This window comes from Tachysurus fulvidraco, chromosome 6 (assembly GCF_022655615.1).
Source record: "Tachysurus fulvidraco isolate hzauxx_2018 chromosome 6, HZAU_PFXX_2.0, whole genome shotgun sequence".
NCBI classification, from domain to species: Eukaryota; Metazoa; Chordata; class Actinopteri; order Siluriformes; family Bagridae; genus Tachysurus; species Tachysurus fulvidraco.
In genome coordinates, this window is record NC_062523.1 from 17042542 (window position 1) to 17057411 (window position 14870).

A 14870-nucleotide genomic window follows, 5' to 3' on the forward strand; every position below is an offset into this window, starting at 1 on the left:
TGCACCACTGTTTATTTGCATTTGACCATTACATTTGTCTGACTGTTTTCCTTTCTCTTTAATGTTGTTATTGTTGTTTGTTGTTGTTGTGTCTGTGACAACAGGATGGAGTAAGTACTCCTCTGAGGATGTGGTATTGCAGTGTGCTTGCTGCGATTAGAGCCTTTTGATTCTAGTCTTAATTTAGACTTTTTCCTCTATCATTTTCTACTGCAAAGGTGCATGACCAGCCATGAGGTACAACATTAGCTGCAGTGTTGGCAACGTCTGCACACTTAATGCATTTGATATTGCCTTATTGACTGTAGTAATGTTGCACCTCCGGGAACAAGTTGCTGAAACAGCCCAAGATTTACACTGCTTTTCATGTAGTTGTTGTACAGGGAACAGCTAATACCAGCATAGAGCTATTTTACTCTTGCACTTTAAGGCAGCTGTTGAACCCAGTTTCACCATTACTTAGTCAACTTCAGGCTGAGGTTACATTAGTCTATGTTTGTAAAAAGGCCAGCTGAAAACGGGTAGTGCCAAGTTAAACAAAGTGATGAGTGAGTCTTTCTTTCCAGTGTCCCATATGCTGCCTTTTGAATTAGTTTTGAAGTTTTTGCCTGGTGCCAAAAGCACACCAGTGGTTTTTGGTCTAACATACACCAGGTTTGTTTCAGAATGGTAGGGGTGAAAACGCAAAGCCTCATAATAAAGAGAGACAAAAGACTTTTGTAACATGGAACAAAATTTAGCAAAATTCCAACATGATCATAACTTAACCTGTAACAAATGAATCAAAACTAACACAGCCATTGTTTAACCTTTAACAATAAATACTACACTAACTGCTGTTGCTATATTAACATTTCATGTCAAGAGACATTTTGGAGGCATAAATTTTTAATTATACATATAATGTATTTTTATATACCCCATTAAGTGCATATGAATAAAATCTTAAAAATGAAAGGAAACTTAAGGAGGAAAGTATTTTGTAGCCAATCGTAGGTGGTCCTACATAAGTCAAAAGATTTGCTGTGCTTAATGTTTTGGCTGCTGTGTGCATCTAAATTATCCCAATAAAAACATGATTTTAAAAAAAGACAGAAATTCACATTGCATCTGGTTTGTGCCACAGGACAACAGCTTTGAGCAGTTCATCATCAACTACTGCAATGAGAAGCTTCAGCAGATCTTCATCGAGCTCACTTTGCGTGAGGAGCAGGAGGAGTATGTGCGTGAGGTAAGAAAAACGTTTAAGATCTGTATAAGTAAAAGTATACTTTAGCATTAGTCGCTAAGACAATTAAACGGTCAAGAACTAAGCACTGCAGTCAGCTTCGACAGTGCTTCATGCAAGCTTGTTGTGAACAGTATGAAGTAACTTTATGCCAGGCTTTTATGAACTTTTATACATGAACACACAGCTAAGTATCATCTTAATTGCCAATTAATTGTTTCATCCAAATCTACTTCTTCATTTAAGCTCTGCTCACTCCTACTCTGTGAGTTTTGCACAGAAGTATTCCCTCAAAACAGCATGTGTAAACACACTTGTCCCTCAGGGCTTATGGGCTATGTTTGCTTTCTGAGCACTGAGTATGTGCTCTAACGCAGCCATGACCTCCACAATGTAATATTCAGCTTTCTGGACAAGTTCCAGGCCAGTACATGGGAAAATACCTCTGTGTTGGAGAATGGGGAGGAAAATGAAGTGATCTGGGTAGAGGTCCACACTGTAGATTTCCCTGGCCACTACTTGCCCTCCCACTTACACTGACTTCCTTATGAAGCTGTTCACTTAGCCAAATGAGCCCACAGCAGTTTTCCAGCTCATTAAATTCACAGTTGTCCAATGTTGTGGGTGGTTCTTGATGCTGAATCCCAGCAGATGGTGCTCTCAAATAATTTCATTTAATTGATGAGAACATTATCTCTGTTCTTTCTTTCCTGACAACACTTAACATTTGTGTGACTACATTTGTGCGACTGGTATAAAACATTTGGTTAACATTTGTGTGACTGGTATAAAAAGTCTGGCTTTATGCAAAATATAGATAAGATCTCGATTATACACTATGTGGACACCTGACCATCAGACTCATAGTTGGTTCTTTAAAAAGGGCAGACTTGTTTGAGCATGAAAATGACCCTTTGCACCGAGCTGAGAGACGTCACCTAAAGCCGCACCAATACCGCGCATGCGCAAAATTTCGTGATCTCAGGCCGGGTTTAGGTGACGTCTGGAGCTGAGCGGCTGCAAGCGGCAGTGGCATTGTAGCTTTGGTGGAGAGAAGGTGTGTATCGCTCTTCTCTCTGTTCACCGGTACTTTTTATTGGTGTATGTATATATTGTGTTTGCTCAAATTTAACCCACAAATTAGCAAAAATGAGTACGAAACATACGTCATTACAAAGTTAGAAACTCTGCCGGTGTTCTGGATTAAAGTCATGGCGGAATACCCTGAGATTGCCACCACAGCACTTAAATCCCTATTGCCATTTCCGACATGCTATCTGTGTGAAGCGGGGTTTTCTGCAGTGACAGCAACCAAAACAAAACAACGGAATAAACTGAACATAAGCACTTCGGGTGTCATTGTCTCCTATTACCCCAGATGGAACCGTCTCGTTGCAACAAGCTCAGGGTTCTCATTGATTTAGCGTTGTAGTGAGTTAAATTACAATTAAATTAAAATTATTAATTTTAATTTAATTGTATAGCCGCCGCCCACCCCCAGCGGGCCTCTGTAAAATTATCAAACATTGACCGGTCCGCGGCGAAAAAAGGTTGGGGACCACTGGTATAGGGGACCAAATCTGGAATGTACTGTGGAAAAAAAAAAACACAGGTGTGATGGTCAGTTATTCACAAAGTTTTGCAAATATGTTAGAAAGCTGCTTTGTGGCAATGTCCATGTACTTATTTTCACAGCAAAGAGCTGAGAGAGAGACACCAAATATTATTCTTATTTTTGTTATATTACAGGGCATTGAATGGACCAATATAGAGTATTTCAACAATGCCATCATCTGCGACCTCATTGAAAATGTAAGTTAAGCTGAATTTATTTAAAATAAAAATACTTTCATTGTTCGTTTGTGTTGTTGTGTTGTCGTGCTTGTAGCCAAAATTCTACATCATATTCAAAAGGCAAGTGACTTAGAGCTTATAAGAACATACTTTTATCCATTTACTCAAGTTTTTTTGGTATATGACATCATTCACTGAGCTATCCTCGAATTTCAGTTGGTTTATAATCTATTTTTTATAACCCTCAGAACCAGAATGGGATCTTGGCCATGCTTGATGAGGAGTGTCTGCGGCCCGGGACTGTGACAGACGAGACCTTCTTGGACAAGCTGAACACTGTTTGTGCTGAACATCAGCACTTTGAGAGCCGCCTGAGCAAAAATTCTAAGTTCCTCACGGACCACAGTTTGCCTCATAACTGCTTTCGTATCCAGCACTATGCTGGCAAGGTTAGGCATAGACACACATGCACGCACACACACACACACACACACACACACACACACACACACACACACACACACACTCTCTCTCTCTCACTCAACTACATTGTGTGTTACTTGATGTATTACCTTAGCTTAGACCCTCATTTGTTTGATCTGTGTGATAAATATCATGTGTTTCTGCTTGCTTGAAAAAATCGCTACCTTTCCAGATGTTTTGTGAATGCAATTACAGTATTTTAACAAATCTGCGATGTCATGAAATTTCCATACCTAACTAGTTCATCACTCTAGACATTGAAAATACTGCACATAATATGTGTTAAACAAAACCCACAAATATTTTGTAAACTTTTTTATTTTGTTACTTTGAAAACTAAATCATGGGAATTTGTATAACTGACTAATTTCTAATTCCATGTGTAGGTGCTGTATCGGGTAGAGGGCTTTGTAGACAAAAACAATGACCTACTGTACAGAGACCTGTCCCAGGCTATGTACAAGGCAAACCACAGCTTGATGAAATTACTTTTCCCAGAGGGCAACCCTGCTAAAGTCAACCTGAAGAGACCTCCTACAGCTGGATTCCAGTTCAAAGCCTCAGTGAGCACACTCATGAGGAACTTACAGACCAAGAACCCTAACTACATTAGGTAAAAACGGCGATTATCAGTACCACAACACCTAGTAATCTTGTTTTAGTAATCTTATGTTGTCCAATTTGTTTTTCCAGATGCATCAAACCCAATGACAAAAAGTTAGCCCAAATCTTCACAGATTCACTGGTGTGCCACCAAGTGAACTACCTGGGCCTGATGGAGAATGTTCGTGTTAGACGGGCAGGATACGCCTTTCGCCAGGCTTACGAACCCTGCCTGGAGCGCTACAAGATGCTCTGCAAGCAGACCTGGCCTCACTGGAAAGGCCCTGCCAGGTTAGACACTAGCTACAAGCATTAGAATTTTTTAATTTTTTTTTTCCCCCCAACAGTTTTCGAGCTGATGCTCATTGGTATACAGGTCTCCTCACCTCAACAAGAAAATTACCACAGTGTGCTAGGTGTTTAGATTTACCTGGTGTAATTGATTTTTAATTAACACTTTAGTTAAGCACCCTGAATTCAATCTTTAAAGCAGATGGATTGAGAAAAAAAATACAAAGATGGGTAAGAGGATGGATAATTGTATGGTTAAAATTTACAATGCAGTCTCACAACCTAGCTACAATTTCAGTGGCTTTGCCTAATTCCAAATCTGGAACCAGGTTTAAAAAAAAAAAAAAAAGTGCCCACAACACATTTTTTGGATCATGATCAATGTCTTCATACTATTTCGCAGTGTGCCTGTGCATGTCTTAAGAGGAAGCGGTTTTTAAGAGATGTTTGAGTAGAGGTATTGGGGCTAAAATGAGTAGATGGACAATCTGACTGCTAAAAGTGCCATGCTCTTACCAAGATTTGCAATATCACATACAATGGCTTAAAGCATTTTGTTCAGTAGGATGTAAATTGAAAGTATAACTTTGACCCAGACATGCTATATCTTGTTCTTCCTCTTTTTTTTTTTTTTTTTTTGTTTTTTTTTTTTTTTTTTCTTTTTTTCTTTTTTTTTTTGATAGACCTTGTGATACCTTGATGGTTATGTCAACATGTCTGGCCGGGTTATGCTGTTTATCTAGGAAAACAGTTTGACAGTTCTTATCTGGAGACAGTGCTCCTTAGAACCCAGCCATATCTAGACATGTTGGGACAGAATTATCTCACATCACTGCCGCCAAGAATGACTTGTGTTTCATTGACAAATAAGATAATAAGATAATTTTCTGAATCATATCACTTGTTAGATTTGCTTAAGCAATTCTGTATCCTTCAGAGGTATGCTGACATCTTTATTCTCTTGTGCTACCTTTGTTTGTGGAGCAGATTGTAGGCTTAGTCATACTACCCATACCTCTATTTGCTTCACTGTTTTGACTGTTGCTGATGTTTGTCACTTTTACTGGTATGGAAACTTTAATCATAACCATGAGAGAGTGAATTGTGTGGCTTGTGTGAATGCAGGGATGGTGTGGAGGTTCTCCTGAAGAACCTGGAGGTACCTGAAGAGGAGTTCGCCTACGGACGCTCCAAGATCTTTATCCGGAATCCCAGAACTGTGAGTACTCCAATTCTTCCCACTGTGCTTTTGTATATCTAAAGCTTTGAAATTCAAAAAGCAGATATAAAACCACAGAAATGCTATAGTAATTGGAACAACACGTACCAGATCTATGCTGAAAAAGATTTATAAATAAGATTACCGAGGTAACGGGCTATTCAAATTTAGTGTGTTTTTGATACAGAGATCTGAAAAGCTTTTTAAACAGGAAGTTGTTCTTCTCCAACATTATCAGCCCTCCACCCAAAAAAAGATGAAGTTAAACACGTGTTTTCACTTATACATTCCAGTTTGCCAGTAAGCATGGGAAAGCAGATCGTAGTTAGAAGGCTTCAGTGGAGTTTAAAATGGCTGTATTCTGAGCCTCAATATCATAAATGGCTGAAAATTATCAGTAAATGTTCAGTATCATCCTTCTGCCTTTTAAAAACTGTATCACTAAGTGATTGTGTTCTTCTTATTGGTCTTCTAGATATCTGAGAAAGCAGTATTATGTAGCTCTTTGTTGTATACTGGGAGTAGTGTATACTTGGCAGCATTTGCCTTGGTCTCAGATCTTGGAGTATGTTATTTCTAGTTTTGACCTAGATTTATGATATTGGTTGCTGGATTATTTGTAAATTGTAATCCCACTGGCGAGTGGCATTTTGATATTATGTATGTGACTTTTTTAAGTCATGCACCAAATGGGTTCAGAGTACGACATCCCCTGCTGAGGTCTCATCATTCATTTATACATTCATTTTTACATTCCACTTTATCCTGTGTAGGGCTGTGGTGAATCCTGAGGCACTCGAAAAAATTAACCATGAACACTGTTTGAATATGATGTCAGTCCTTCACAAAGCATTATGTACATACACTGTTACACACATGCAGCCACTGCCATGATATGAAGAGGTGATGCTGGGAGGCATAATGCTACCTCTGTGTGGCCCGATGTTTTCATTTCCGACCATTACCATTGTGATATAATAAATAACAAGTGTAAGATTAAACAAATATTATAAGACTTGCAAGGTCTTGGGTGACTCTCATGGCATTTTGTTCATACCTTTGATTTTTGTCTTCTCTCAGCTCTTTTTCCTGGAGGAGAAGAGAAGGCAGTGTCTAGAGAACTTGGCTACACTCGTCCAGAAGATCTATCGTGGCTGGAAGTGTCGCAAACATTTCCTGCTGCTGAAGAAGAGTCAGGTGGTTGTGGCCGCTTGGTACCGCAGATATGCCGTAGGTTCATTTTCTCTCCACGTTTGTTGTCTTTGACTTATTTATCAGTAAATGTATTGCTGTTAAAAAATAGCACTTCCATGGCACATGACATGCCTTGATACTTGATACTTTTGATTACAGCAACAACAGAAATACCAGAAGATCAAGAGCTCCTCCATAGTGGTTCAGTCTTTCATCAGAGGATGGAAGGTAGGAATAAATCTCTGCATATTTTTTTTTCGGACACTATGTATCTGAGAATTATGCCATTCCCCTTTTCTCATCACTCGGTCTCTCCTAGGCTCGCAAGATGCTGCGTGAACTGAAATACCAGAAGAGATGCAAAGAAGCAGTGACCACTATTGCAGCCTACTGGCATGGAACACAGGTACTGAGTCTTGTTTGGAAGAAAATCATTCATAAATGGAAACCACCAGTTGGGCAAAAACTCCAACAACCTCCACTGGCTTTTGCAAACATATTACACAGTTGGTTTAGAGAACAGCGCCACTGCTTTTCCTTCTTAAACTCACTATTGCTTATTTCCATGCAGCTGTCTCTTTCTTTCGCTCTGTGTCTCTCACTGTCCTTCCTCTCTTCTTTATTCTAATCTTTTTCCTCCTGTGCGTGCTGCTGCCTGGCCTCATCGGCTAACCCTTGCAGGCTCGCTGGGAACTGAAGTGTCTGAAGGAGGCGATTCGGAATAAACATGCCGTGTCTGCCATTTGGGCAGCCTGGTTGGGAATGAAGGTATTTAACCAGCCGGCTAGTTAGTTTGTAGGGCATTCCAAGCATCTGCCCAGTGAAACCGTGTTGTCTAGCCGTCTACTAACTTCTTGTAGTTGGGTGTCTGACTAATTTTGTTTCGCTCATTCGTAGGTTACATTTTGAGTTGGAGTCTAAGAGCATGACCTCTTCATCTAACCTTGATCCCTGTATCATTAAGATACTTGTTGGTTGAAATGAAAATGCCATCTCAGTTTAAATGAGCAGACTATTTGATGTTTTAGCATTGAATTACTTCTTTGTATTACTCCATTGTATTGACAACACATCATACTTTGTGCCTGCATTGGTGTTATATCCAAAACAATAGATTCTTAGTCACAGTCTATGGCATTATCATTATCAACCATTGCCTTTTGCAGCAGCACGTCTCTGTGCTCAATGACTCTTTATTCCCAGATAAGCATCAGAGACTTTCTCAGTCAAATATTTTGCTTGAATATCTTGAGTTGCAGTATTATGCAAGGATAGTCATGCACTGCCAGTATTATCCTACTTGAACATACATTATAATCAAAGACATCATAATGAAAATATTGAGGCAGATTCTTTGCATCATAAATCTTTAAGCTTTTCTGAATGCTTAATGCTGTCTGCTTTTATCGGCTTTTCTCTGGATAGTCTGATCTGCTCCGTGTTTCTAACTTCTTCATGTTTCTTTACCTTCCTCTGAAATCCCTAAAAAAACACCACCTAAACAAGGCACGGAGAGAACTGCAGAGCTTAAAGCATGAGGCTCGGAGTAAACACGCCGTGTCCATCATATGGGCCGGCTGGCAAGGAACTAAGGTATTCATGATGTGTGTGAAGCTGCTGTCCATGATTTCCTTCCTCTCATCTCATCTCAGCATTGCACTGAGATTGAGAGGACCATGAGCCTCAGTGCCCTGGAACCATCTCATCCCATACCATCTCATCTCATGCATGCTAAGAGTATTGATTCATAACTCACATTCCTATAAACCTAGCCTGTAGCACATATTAACTCAGATGAAGATGTAGCTTAAGGATCCCGCCTTTAAGCCTCTTTACTCTAGCAGGATCTCTTGCAGACACACTTCCTGTTACTTTGGGTTTTTCATCGTAACTCATGTACACCTACTTAAGAGCAAACACATGAAATGAAAACACAGGGTTGTATGAGAAAGCATGTATGATTTAACAAATACAAGAGTCTATTCCATTTAATACATTTTCATGCATGATTCTGACCAAACAGTTTCTTTTGGCTTTGCTTGGCATTTACCAAGTGTCTGTGTGTGTCTTTGTGCGTCTGTCTGTGTGTGCGTCTGTCTGTGCTTCTGTGTGTGTGAGTGTGCGTGTGTGTGCGTGTGTGTGTGTGTGATGAGCATGACTTGATGAATCTGTTAGTGATTTATTTTCACTCCATTACATCAGTCTTCTGAAATGAATTTGTTTGATTCAGATGAATAACCTCACTGATTTAAATGCATAATTTCTGCCAAACACCTTATCTGACCGTAATGGTAACGGAAATACAGTGTAGCTTTGTGTGAGTGCCCACCCTTTGCTCCTGCTCTGGGCCGGTTATGTGCCTCCTCTTCATACTGCTCTACTGTTTTCAACAGCTTCACTCTCTTCTGCATTCCTCGTCTCTCTCCCTCCTTCTCTCACAGGCACGCAGAGAGCTAAAACGGCTGAAGGAGGAGGCCAGGCGTAAGCATGCTGTTGCGGTCATTTGGGCGTACTGGTTGGGACTCAAGGTACCTGCCAACTAGTGCACTGGCCCTGTCCCATCCTGAACCACTCTGTCCATGGGAGGAAATAAAAACACACACTAACAACATGCCTCATGGTGTCAATGTCAGATAAAGCTAGCCATAAAAAACAGACACTGGTGCCATTCGTTTCTGCAGCAAATGTCTGCTTAATACAATTTAATGTTGCCCAGTGCAAAACCTCTCCTGCATGCCGATGACTAATCACCAAGTAGAAAACAAGCCCCTAAATGTATGCAAGTTCCAAACTACTGGTTTGTAGACCAGTACAGGGCTGTGAGCTTACACCAAGCTGCTGCAATGCTGTAACAGGCACTAAGCAAGGGTAAAAAGGGCCATACTGCCCCTGGCCTGAGATGGATTAATCCATGGAAACTGAGGATGAGATTTTGCATATGTGCCATGAGAGTGCATTGCCGGCCATGCTTCATGAACCAGATTTAAATCCAGGGCTTTAGATAATCCACTTCTGGATAGATGAAATGAAATGATTTATTTATTTATTTATTTGCCCCTTTTCATTTAATAAGAATGTAGTTTTTATGCTGACCCTTTAGACACTATGACCTTCACTTACACCACTGTGGTTGCCTGGAGATTTTCTCTGTCTCTCTCTTATGCTTCTGCCTGCCTATTCACATCTGTGCATCTCCCTGTCCTCCTGCCTAATGTGTGCATGGTATGCCAACTAACAGACTAACCTAGTATATGTTGCCTTTTAGCATTTTTGCTTTTATTTCTTTTTTTTTCTTTTTTTTTGTATGACAACTAGTTTATTTTGCTTTAACAGCGTCTCAAGTCTTTTAGGAGGAGAAGCTGTTGTATGCTTTACGGAAAGAGGAGACCACGGTCTTCATATTCTAGTATAGTATTTTTTTAACTCTTTACTTGCTTATTATAATCACAGGAATAGCAACATTGCTGAACAAATTGGAATTCCCTGCATTCATTTCTTTGTGTATCACTATGTTTTCTACTAACAAATGTTTTGCACTAACCTTGTTTTCTAAACAGATCCTTGCACAGATTTTCATCAGAATGGTCAAACAAATATCAGTGTGATCAATAGCAAATGATAGATTGGGTCCTCTTCCTTTACAGGTCCGAAGAGAATACAGGAAGTTCTTCAGAGCAAATGCTGGCAAGAAAATCTATGACTTCATTATCCAGAGACTTGTAAGTGTGTTCTTAACTGTCCTGGATTTACTTTTTGCATTAATGAGAGATAGTTGAGTGATGTATTTAAGCATGTTTAAACCCACTCTTGGTTTGCAAACATTTGTTTATAGATGCAGAAGTATTTCATTACTTTGAAGAACACATTGCCTTCAATGTCTCCAATCGATAAGAGCTGGCCATCAAGATCTTACCTGTTTCTGGAGGGCACACACGAGGAACTTCGAAAGATCTTTCATCTATGGAGGGTCAGTCCTCAAAGTTCATCAACAGCAACATTTTTTATTTAGAAAACTTTGATCTATCCAGTAGGGCTGTTTCTAAGACAGAGTATTTGTTTACTGTCCCTTTTAATTGGCTTGTCTTTTTATATATATATATATATATATATATATATATATATATATATATATATATATATATATATATATATATATATTCAAAATGATTAGTAATTAGATCTGAAAAAAAATCTCTGCAAGTTTAAGCATCGTTTAGTCTGTTCACATGCATCAGTTCTGTATCACATCTATGTCAACTCTGACAATTGTGTTTCACTGTATTCAAAATCAGTTGATGTACTAGATAAAAAGTACAAAGTGTTGAAGATATTGTCATCTGAGCATGCAATTTTTTTATCTTTTAATAGGTACACAAATAATGTTGCTTACCCCATGGCCAATTTTTCTATGACAGACAAATGTGTTTAATATGTTCAGTTTGTATTTATTTCTCATGAGCCTTTTCCAGGACTAATTTGGCTTCTTGAGCTTTTTGTTCAAACAATAAAAGCCATGATCAGGGACAGTCTTACTAAACCTCTATAAATCTTCTCTATCGCATCCTAAAATTCAGTGCAAGAAATACAGAAGCCAGTTCACAGAAGAGAAGAAAGCCATCTATGAAGAGAAACTGGAAGCAAGTAAGATCTTCAAAGACAAGAAGACTCTGTACCCCACCAGGTATGAACAAGCAATTCACATTGAATTCGTATGTAACATGTTTGTTGTTGTTGATGTTTTATTGCACGACAAGATTATTCTTATTTGTTCCACAGTGTAGGGCAGCCATTCAAAGGAGATTATCTGGAGATTAAGAAAAACCCCAAGTACCAGAAACTAAACAGTGTGGTAGATGAGAAGGTACTTCTTGCAGATGTAGTCAATAAAATCAACAGGGCCAATGGCAAGGTGAGCTCCTCAGCAGCTTCAGTGAATCAGTGTTCAAACATACTTTAACATGTCTAATGAACCGTTTACTGCTGTGTCTCATTTCAAGGGCGCTTCCAGGATCTTCCTCCTCACCAAGAAAAACTTTATTCTGGCTGATCAGAAGACGGGCCAGTTGAAAGCCAGCATACCGCTTCCTGATCTCGCCAGTGTCTCTGTCAGCACACAGAATGATGGCTTCTTTGCTCTAAAACTCAAAGAGGTAAAGCCCTGGCACAACACGAGTTAAAGCAAAACTCCAGCTGAAGCACATTAAATATGTTTAGAAATAAATATATATTTAATTATATATAAATATAGAAAGATAGAAATATCTCTCTTCCAACTTGCAGTTCTGATTCTAATTTCCTGGTTGGTGCTGTATTTTTTGTTATTCCCTTATGATAACTTAGCCACTGTGTCATTTTCTGATGTCATAGGAGAATTTCAAATGCATATTCAGCAGTAAGAAAACAGGAGAACAAACTTAGTTAAAATCTCTTAAAAATAAGAGTGAAATCATCTTTTCTCACTTTCCGTCTTCCAGTGACTCTCAGGATCATATTAATTAGAAATTCAATTATGCAATTATTATTATTCAATTATCCCCCCCCCCCCCCCTCCGCAGGGCACTACGTCAGCAGCCAAAGGTGACTTCTTGCTGAGCAGTGATCGCTTAATAGAGATCATCACCAAGATCTACTGCACAGGGGCTGCTTCAACCAACATGGATCCAATCAGCGTTGACATCTCAGATGAGTACGTGTTCCTCACATAGCTTATATAGACACAGTGTATATATAGAAAGAATTAGTAATTTATTAATTCTCCCTATGTTGCTTGCAGATTCCTTGTGCAATTCAAGCAGGACAAAGTGTGTGTCAAATTCATCCAAGGTGGACCCAAGAGCAGCAATCAAGTCAGCTGCAAGCGTAAAAACAACCGGCTCCTGGAGGTGTCTGTTCCATCTCCTTAATGAACAGTCATCTTCACCTCCTCTCATAGTGCCATTTCTGTGACTCTTCACCATCAAATCCAAACTTAAACAACTTTCCTAAATGGCTGTGCATTAACTAATGATGCTCTTGTCATTGCCATATCTTATATTTTTAAAAACTTAAGTTCATTGTTGAGGCTCAAATATTCCATCAGCAGTATTTGAGTACATAAGGCAGACCTCATATTTACATTAGGATAGAGATGGGAGGTGATTATTTCCTCACCATGATCTAGTAGAGTGCATTAAATATCCTGTTTAATGAAGGCATTAATAATAACAGTAGTAATTACGATGATAAAGATGTTTGACGTCATGCAGAGTCAGGCCATCATATACATGTGAATCAGCAGAAACTAATGTTGCACTTATTTGTTTACACAAGGGTCAGAGAAGTCATTTTGATTGGTGTTTTTTTGTTTTGTTTTGTTTTTTTTACCCCTACACATCTTAATTCTTACGGTGCACAATCATTTTGCTGAATTGCCAGTGTTATAATTTTGCAAAAATTATTTAAAAAGCCAAATAACTTCTCTACAGCCTGAAAGTAAACTCAGAAAACCGAAAGGACTTTTGAATCTCATGTTTGATCCAAATGTACCTTTTCAAAATGGAAAATAATATTTTGTATACTATTTTTGTTTCTTGTGCAAAATGCAGTTCAGCTGCCATGTACACAACTGACAGTACACAACAATGCCATGTTTATCTCAGAGGATTCTGCTTTTTCACCCTGCTGTGCTTAGGAGAAATGTGAGATACTGACAGCTACAGAGCTCAGGAAGACCTTGCAGAAAAATCTTAGTACCACCATTATGCCCATAATGTGCTTGATTTGACATTCTCAGTTCTTTGGATTGAGTGGTGTCTGCTTCAGTGAAGAACTTGATAAGTGAGCTGAACTGATTTCAAAGGGAATTCAATTAGTTAGTATGATGTCTTGCTTTATCACTCATAACTGCTTGTACACTAGCCAATTCATAAAACCTACAGGGATGTTTTTTTAGGAAACCCTATTTTGTGTATGTTGAGGGCTAAGAATAGTAGCTGATATTTATTTACTTATTTCTTATATTTTTCACATTCTCACCATTGGAATATAGGTGGATTACCTTTGTTTTAGCTGGCAAATGATATACACAGTCATATACCTGGGACTAATACTTATGTTTTTGAGTGAATTGACTTATTTCAAATGTTGGAATGCTAACAGACCGACATGCACCTACAGCACAGAAAAAAACACACACACACCACAGGATAATTAAATGTTCATTTGAAGATTTTGCCACTGATCAGGAATGCGAGTGCTTTGCTTTTTAATATACTTAATATAAAAATTTCTCTTTATTCTTCTGTGGATATTTTGTGTTGTTAAATTTATGAAGATCTTAGCAGACGTTTTTGAAGACACAGCCCCTGGGAGAGGATTTAACATTTGCTCCTGCAGGTGTTTATTCATTTTCAAGCTTTTATGATTATGTAATTTTACAGTAAACGGTAGTTAAGAGGAATAGATTATTGTCCCCTCTTCATGATGGTGCATGGGGAAATTGTGCAAATTTTCTTGTATGTTCTTTGATTGTGTACAGTTTCAGTCTTTAATGCAGTATGCCATTGTTAATCTCTTTTGTGTCAGGAAGTTGCAAAGAAAATAACTTCATGTCTATTTTCCATGCCTAAATGTAACCTGTTGTATCAAGAGATCTTAAATTTTCTTAAATTAATGCAACAAATAAATGCTGGGCAAATCAACATGGTTTTGTGTTCTATTGACATGATCAGGTTTTGTTGTTATCAGAGAGTATGTAGAGTGTAGGAGTGGAAATTCATGTACATATCCTGCCTTTTTGATTAGCACAATTTGGACTTTATCTATTTTTTGTTTTGTTTATTTTTTTGTTTTGTTTTTTGTGCTTATGCACTATATTATCTGTGAGCTAAATGGCTTGAGAGGGCGTCTGGGTTTATCTTCATCCCCATCCTGGCATTTCTTAATCCAGCATTTGCGCTAAAGTTGTAAATTTATCAAGATGGTGGTTCTCACAAGCTTTATTTGTTCATCCTAAAGACCAAGAAGTACTTGGGGGCAGAGCAGCTGGGACCAGATGTTTTCCATCACATCTGGAAAGCT

General features: G+C 38.7%; 1 protein-coding gene across 4 annotated transcripts in view; it reads left to right on the top strand.

Moving 5' to 3' along the window:
- myo1b (myosin IB) overlaps nucleotides 1-14491 on the top strand; it is a 49549-nt gene extending 35058 nt beyond the window's left edge. The window contains exons 14-31 of one of the 4 annotated variants that reach the window (XM_027164369.2): nucleotides 105-110; nucleotides 1127-1231; nucleotides 2978-3040; nucleotides 3271-3471; nucleotides 3892-4118; nucleotides 4199-4399; nucleotides 5525-5618; nucleotides 6699-6848; nucleotides 6972-7040; nucleotides 7132-7218; nucleotides 9254-9340; nucleotides 10457-10531; nucleotides 10645-10779; nucleotides 11387-11493; nucleotides 11589-11721; nucleotides 11810-11962; nucleotides 12368-12498; nucleotides 12586-14491. In XM_027164369.2, the coding sequence (XP_027020170.1) occupies nucleotides 105-110; nucleotides 1127-1231; nucleotides 2978-3040; nucleotides 3271-3471; nucleotides 3892-4118; nucleotides 4199-4399; nucleotides 5525-5618; nucleotides 6699-6848; nucleotides 6972-7040; nucleotides 7132-7218; nucleotides 9254-9340; nucleotides 10457-10531; nucleotides 10645-10779; nucleotides 11387-11493; nucleotides 11589-11721; nucleotides 11810-11962; nucleotides 12368-12498; nucleotides 12586-12715 (2154 nt within the window). In that variant the 3' untranslated portion in view covers nucleotides 12716-14491. The remainder of the gene's footprint in view (nucleotides 1-104; nucleotides 111-1126; nucleotides 1232-2977; nucleotides 3041-3270; nucleotides 3472-3891; nucleotides 4119-4198; nucleotides 4400-5524; nucleotides 5619-6698; nucleotides 6849-6971; nucleotides 7041-7131; nucleotides 7219-9253; nucleotides 9341-10456; nucleotides 10532-10644; nucleotides 10780-11386; nucleotides 11494-11588; nucleotides 11722-11809; nucleotides 11963-12367; nucleotides 12499-12585) is intronic. The other 3 variants (XM_027164370.2, XM_027164371.2, XM_027164372.2) reach the window with 3 other exon arrangements.
- Nucleotides 14492-14870: the final 379 nt, after the last annotated feature.